Genomic DNA, 7,294 nt, shown 5'->3' on the forward strand with positions numbered 1-7,294 from the left:
TCAGGGACCTAAATCGCACAGGTAATAGTTATATAACGACGATAATGAGTTAATGAATAGGCATAACGGGATGATATGAGCTTTGGCTATGGTAATTTATGACAGGCGAGTTAGGCGGAATGATTCCCTCATGTACCGGCCGGAAAGTAATCCGATGCGTTAACGCTAAACCTGGCGTTAAGGAGGGTTCGTTGCAGATTTCAGTAGAGAATTTCGGCAACCCGGATGGGATGCTGCCTCGGAAACTTGATGAACCCATGGGATTGTGAAGACTCTGGCGTTGCCTAAGTTTTTCGGGGAGATCCTCCGAACCCCTGATCTGGTGAGTTTGGAGTAAGAGCCTGGTGGGTTTTTTTTTGGTTTTTTTGGTTCATTGGTTTGTTTGTTGGGTTTTTTTAAGGCATTACCAAAGGTAACACAGACTGGAAAAGCCTGTCCGTAAGACTGGACGCAAGAAATTCCCACGGGACTCTGCTATAAGGAAAAACCCGGGAAGAAAGGCGAGATTACACGTTATTACGGTGACGTGCCCAGAGTCGCCTGGGGTCAAAGAAAGCCTCGATCGCACGTAAGGTGCAGGCTAGGGTATCGCGGGGCATTGGCCAATGTCCATGTCTAATTATTATCTCGTATAACAGCCTTGTTTAGTCTGTTAGGCGGTGTCATAGTTTTGTGTACGTAATTGTTTATTTTGTTTAATGTGGGTTCCGACTGGTCTAAGGGGTCTGAGAGCGGTCTTTTCAAAAAGTCACCTCTGGAATATATATTAAAATATTGGAGGGACGTGGGAAGCAAACCCCTTATCTGGGAAACAAAATTGACTATTGTAATCGTTGGTGGCCACTGTACATTTTAGAAGATCGAGAGAAGTGGCCAAAGAACGGACCTTACAGCTTAACACTATATACTGTCGATGTTGTTTTGTTGGAGGGAAGGGAAACGGGAGGATGTAGGTAGTGAGGGCCTGGCGGTCGGAAGATATCGCGCTGTACGGAAAGATAGGGCCCCTTTTTCTGATACCCCGATAGCCAATAGTAATGTAGCAGTGATGTAAGCAGACAGAAGTGACGTTGTAAACCCAAGCTATATAAGGCCTGTATATTCCTCAATAAAACACCATTTGCCATCCACCACATTGGTGTCTGTGAGCTGATGGCCCGAGCGGCTGGGGTTGGTCGCCGTGCTGTTCCTGAACCAGGTCGCCATGCCTCTGAAAGGCAACAGGAGGAAGTGCCTTAGGTTGATTTGTCTTGTTGTGGCTAAATCATCCGGAATGGCAAAAGGATGATGTATGATTCCGAGCGACCCTACCGTTTTAACATAAGAGAAGGAATGGGGAAAGAAGTTAAAGATGTGCTGTTCACAGCATAGATGTCTGAGCCCCCTGCACACCAACCAGACCCTGTGCACCTTGCTGGCCTGCGACGCACACCAATGAGTTCCTCCATACCACAACCACCTCCTAGACTTTGCCTGGTGACCCCGCACCCCACCAGACTCCGTGCTCACTACTTGGCCCCCCTGGACTATCTCTGGGCCCCTAGATGGCCAACTACACCCCCTGAACCTCACCGAGAGCCCCTACGCCTCGCCTGGACCCTGTGCACCTCAACCAGCCCCCCTGCAGCCCAACAAGATGCCCGGCACACCAAACTTACCCTCTATACACCAAGACCTCTGTAGTCCGCTTGGCCCTGGTGTGCTAACTCTGAGTGCCTCACACGCCAATCGTACCCCTGACAGCAACCAGATGCCCTGCACCCTGTCAGTGTCATCTGAACCCAGCCAGCTCCCCTGCACGATGCCTGGACCCACTGAACCCTGTCTCAGCCCTCTGTACAACAATGAGATCCCCTGCACCCCAACCGGATCACCAGCAACTCTCCTGGCCCCCACGCACCTTGTCTGGACCTCCTGCAAAACAATCAGATGTCCTGCAGCCCAGCCAGATGACTTGCACATTCCTGGACACCTGTGACACCAACAAGACCCCCTGCACATTGCCTGGGCCCTCGGCATTTCAACAAGATCAGCTATAACCTAGTGGACCCTCTGCACACTCTCTGGGGCCCCTACACCCAAACCAGGCTCCTTGCACCTTGCTCGGACACCCTGTACCCAGTCTTTGCAGCACGAATCCCAACCAGACCCACTGAATACCAACAAGACCCCCTGCACCTTGCCTGGCTCCCCTGCAGACCAAGGAGACCTCGTGCACACCAGCAAGACCCCCTGCAACCTGTCTAGACCATCTGCACGCTGTCTGGGCCCCATTAACCCCAATGGGACCTCCTTCACCCCAACAAGACCCCATGAAGCCTCTGTGGGACCCCTGAACCCAGCCAGACTCCCTGCACATTGCTCGGACCCCTGCACTCCAACCAGATGCCCTGAACTCCAACCATATCCCTGCAACCTGTCTGAAACCCCTGCACCCTAAAAAGAACCCCTGCGCCTCGCCTGGACCTCCTGTAAACTCTCTGTGCCCCAGGAAACCCAAACAGACCCCCTGCACCACAACCAGACCCATTGAAACCTGCTCAGAACACCTGCACGTTGTCTCGACCCTCTGCACCACCAACCACACCCGCTGCAACTTGCCTGGCCCCCCTTCACACTGTCTGTACCCCATGAAGCCCAACTGGAACTCCTATACCCCAAGAATACCCCTCTGCATATGAACAAGACCCCTGAACCCCAACAATGCCCCCTGCACAGCAACCAGGACCCCTGCACGTTGTCTGAACCCCCACCACTGCAATGACACACCCTGCACACTGCCTGGGCCCTGTACATCGCAAACAGACCCCTGCACCCTAAACAGAATCGCCTGGACCCCCTGAACCTTGACTGAACATCCTGCACCCCAACCAGAACCACGCAACGTGTCCGGGTCCCCTGCTTCCCAAAGAGGTCCCTGGAGCCCTGTCTGAACCCCCTACAAACCAACAGGACCCCTGCACCCTGTCTGGTCCCTCTGAACCACAACCAGAATCCCTGCACCTTGCCTGAATGCCTTGCACCCCAAACAGACACCCTGAACCCCAACCGGTACCTCCTGACCACTCTCTGAACCCCCCACACAACAAGATACCTGCACCCTGTCTGGCCCCCTGCATCACAAACCAACCCTCTGCATCCCAACCACACCCCCTGCACAACAAACACAAGTCCCTGCGACTTGCCTGGATCGCCTGAGCACTGTCTGAACCCACTGCACCCCAACCAGAACCCCCTGCAACGAGTATGAGTCCCCTGCTTCCCAAACCACTCCCTGCACAACAAACAGAACACCCTGAACACTGTCGGAAGCCCCTGCACCCCAGCGAGACCCCTGAACCCTGTCTGTGCCCTCTACGTCCCAACCATACCCACTGCAACTCAAACAGAACACCCTGTAACTTGCCTGGAACCCCTGAACGCCGATCAGACCGCCTGCACCTTGCTTGGACCCCCTGAACACTCTCTGAACCACCTGCATCCCAACAAGACTCCCTGCACCCTGTCTAGAACCCCCCTGCATCACAAACAGCAGCCCTTGCATAGTTCCTGAACGCTCTGAACCCTGTCTGAACCCCCTGCATCCAAACGACAACCCTTGTGACGTGTCTGGGTCCTCTGCTTCCCAAACAGAACCCGTGCACCCCAACCCGACCCCCTGCACAACAAACAGAACTCCATGAAACTTGCCTTGAACACTGTACACCCCAACAAGACACCCTACACCCTCTCTGGGATCCCTGCACCCCAAACAGAAAACCCTGCACCTTGCCTAAACCCTCTGAACCCTCTCTGGGCCTCCTGAATCCAAATGAGACCGTCTGCACCTTGCCTGGAAGCCCTGTGACACAAAGCAAAGCAGATCCCACGCACCACAACCAGAACCCCCTGCACATTGCCTGAACGCCATGAAGGCTGAAACCCCTGCACCCCAACAAGAACTCTTGCGCCATGTCTGGGGCCCCTGCATCCCAAAAAGATCCCCTGCATGCAAAACAGAAACCTCTGAAACTTGCCTGGACACCCTGAATGATATCTGAACCCCCTACACCCTAACAACACACCCTGCACAATGTCCGGGTTGCCTGAATCACAAACAGACACCCTGCACCCCAACCAGAATGCGCTGCACTTTGCCTGGATGCCCTGAACCCTGTCTGAGACTCCCTGAACCACAACAAGAACTCCTGAACCCTGTCTGGGTCCCCTGCATCCAAACCAGACTGCCTGCACCCCAATCAGAACAACCTGCACCTTGCCTGGACCCCTGGAACCCTGATCAGATCTTCTGCACGTTGCCTGGAGCCTCTGCAACCCAAACAGACCCCCTTTACCCCAACCAGAACCACCCGCACCTTACATGGAACCCTAAACGCTGTCTAAAGCCCCTGCACCCCAACCAGAACACCCTGCACCTTGCCTGGATGACCTGCACCCCGACAAGAACCCCCTGCATCTCACCTGAACCCCCTGCACCCCAACAAGTCACTCTGCACAGTTTCTGGGCCCTCTGTATCACAGATAGAGCCCCTACACCCCAAACAGAATCCCCTATGCTTTCCCCAGATGTCTAAAGCCTGGTCCCCTGAACTCCAATCAGACACACTGCACGTTGCCTGGATGCCCTGCACCCCAACCAGAACCCCCTGCAACTTACTTGAACCCCCGAATCCTGTTGGAACACCCTCCACACCATCAAGATCCCCAGCAGCACGTCTGTGCCCGTGCACCCCCAACGCATCCCACACACCCCAACCAGAACCCCCTGAACACTGTCTGAAGCCCCGTCACCCAAACAAGAACCCCTGCAACATGTCTGTGTCCCCTGATTCCCAAACAGAACCCCTGCACGGTGTCAGAACATCCTGAACATCTACGAGAACCCCTGCACCCTGTCCGGGCCCCCAGCACACCAAACACCGCCTGCAGCCCAACCAGAACCCGCTGCACCTTCCCTGGACTCCCTGAACCCTGTCTGAACCCACTGAACCACAACCAGAACCCCTGAACCGTGTCTGGACCCGCTGCTTCCCAAACAGACCCCCTGCACAAAAAGAACACTCTGAACCCCATCTGAAGGCGCTGCACCCCAGCAAGAACACCAGAACGATGTCTGGGTTCCCTGCATCACAGACACCCTGCATCTCACCTGGACATCCTGAAGCCCAGATGGAACTCCTGCACCCCAACCAGAACCCCCTGCACATTGCCTGGACCCCTTGAACCCTCTCTGAAGACACTGCATCCCAACCAGAACTGCTTGCACCTTGTCTGGACAACCTGAACCCAACCAGAACCCCTGAAATGTATATGGGACCCTCAGATCTTAAACAGATGCCCTGCACCCCAACCAGAAGTACCTCAACCCTCTCTGAACCCCTTGAACAACAACAAGACATCCCCTGCACCCTGTCTGGGTCCCCTGCATCCCAACCAGACCCCCTGCATGTCATGATATAGACGGACAGATGACAATATGGGTTGCAGATCAATGATGATGATGATTTTTATTATTTATTTATTTTATTGCCCTTTTTTACACACCTTTTATAACCCTTAAGGCAAGCCAGTGCAGTTAGATCACAGCTTATTGGCAGTTGCTGAACTTAGTTACTATTGGCCTTTTCCCTATCAACCTCCTGTAACTAAGGTCTATGCCCTAAAAATCTACAATTGTGATTTCATGTGCTACAGTTACAGTTTCTCGTGGTTTCCCACGGTTAGTCTAGCAAGCATTGTACAGTTAGCTTTTGTTCCTCTCTCACGGTTACTGGGTACAAGCTGGGCGTGTTGTACTACTAAGGATACATTTTTATCTGTTCAAGGGCGAGAACCCAGTCAGGATCCACCCTCCGGTCCCCTTCAGGGTCCCCCGCCCAACTGTCGACCCCCATACCTGCACACCACCCAGAACACCCTGAACCCTGTCTGAACCCTTTGCAAAATAACAAGACCCCCTGCAACCACACAGAACCCCGTACACCTTTCCTGGGCCCTCAGAACTCCAATCAGACACCCTGCACATTGCCTGGAGCCCCTGAACCCTCTCTTAGCCCCCCGCACCCCAACGAGAACCCCCTGCAGGTTGCCTGGACCCCCTGAACCCTGTCTGAACCCCCTACACCCCAAGCAGAACCCTTGCAACGTGTCTAGGTCACCTGCTTCCCTGCACGCCAAACAGAACCCCCTGCAACTTGCCTAGACCCCCTGAGCCACAATCAGAATCCCTGCACCTTGCCTGGAGGCCCTGCAAACCAAACAGACCCCCTGCACCCCAACCAGAACCTCCCGAAACTTCCCTGGACCCCATGAACCCCGTCTGAACCACCTGCACCGTGTCTAGGCTCCCTGCATCTGAACCAGAAGCATGCACCCCAACCAGAAATGGCTACATCTTGCCTAGACCCTGAACTCTATCTGAACATGCAGCACCCCAACGAGACACCCTGAACCCTGTCTGAGCCCCCTACACCCCAACAACAATCCCTGCACCGCGTCTAGGTCACCCGCATCGCAACCAGACCCCACACAACACGACCAGAACTACCCGAAACCTGTCTGAACTCCCTGCATCCTGTCTGTGACTTCCGCTCCCCAACAAGAACCCCTGCACCATGTCTGGGTTCTCTGCATCCCAACCAGACCCCTTGCACCCCAACCAGAACACCCGGAACCATCTCTGAACTCCCTGCACACCAACAGGAGCCCCTGCACACAGTCTGGGCCCCCTGCATCCCAAACAGAACCCCCGCACCTTGCCTTGACCCCTTGAACGCTCTCTGAGCCCCCTGCACCAACAAGCACCCCTGCGCCCTGTCTGGGATCTCTGCATCCTAACAAGAACCCCTGCGCATTCCCTAGATGCCCTCCACCCCAAACACACCCTCTGCATCCTGAAGAGTGTCTGAACATCCAGCATGCCAACAAGACCGCCTGGACCCCAACCAGAACCCCCTGCACATTGCCTGGACCCCGTGAACCCTGTGGGCACCCTGATCGCCAACCAGAACCACTGCAACTTGTCAGGGTGCCCTTCACCCCAACCAGAACCCCCGCACCACAAACAGAAATGCCTCAACCCTGTCTGAACACCCAGCACCCCAACCAGAACACCTGCAGCTTGCCTGGAGGCCCTGCACCCCAAACAGAAATCCCAGAATCTCTCCTGGACTCCCTGAACCCTGTATGAAACCCCTGCACCCCAACCAGAATCCCCTGCATCTTGCCTGCACCTCCTGAACAACCGTCTGAACCCCCTGCGCCCCAAACACACCCCACGCATCCCAGCCAGAAC

At 54.8% G+C, this 7,294-nt stretch overlaps 1 protein-coding gene across 1 annotated transcript in view; it reads right to left on the minus strand.

Annotated features, from left to right (window-relative positions):
- The window catches only part of LOC122154942, a 78,679-nt gene extending 71,927 nt beyond the window's left edge, over positions 1-6,752 (minus strand). Inside the window, exons 1-2 of the mRNA XM_042808486.1 lie at positions 6,555-6,752; positions 4,921-4,923 (exon numbers count right to left, since the gene is read on the minus strand). Coding sequence (XP_042664420.1) covers positions 4,921-4,923; positions 6,555-6,616 — 65 coding nt within the window. The 5' untranslated portion in view covers positions 6,617-6,752. The remainder of the gene's footprint in view (positions 1-4,920; positions 4,924-6,554) is intronic.
- Positions 6,753-7,294: the final 542 nt, after the last annotated feature.

Source organism: Tyto alba, unplaced genomic scaffold, assembly GCF_018691265.1.
Source record: "Tyto alba isolate M040663 unplaced genomic scaffold, T.alba_DEE_v4.0 Super-Scaffold_7, whole genome shotgun sequence".
NCBI lineage: Eukaryota > Metazoa > Chordata > Aves > Strigiformes > Tytonidae > Tyto > Tyto alba.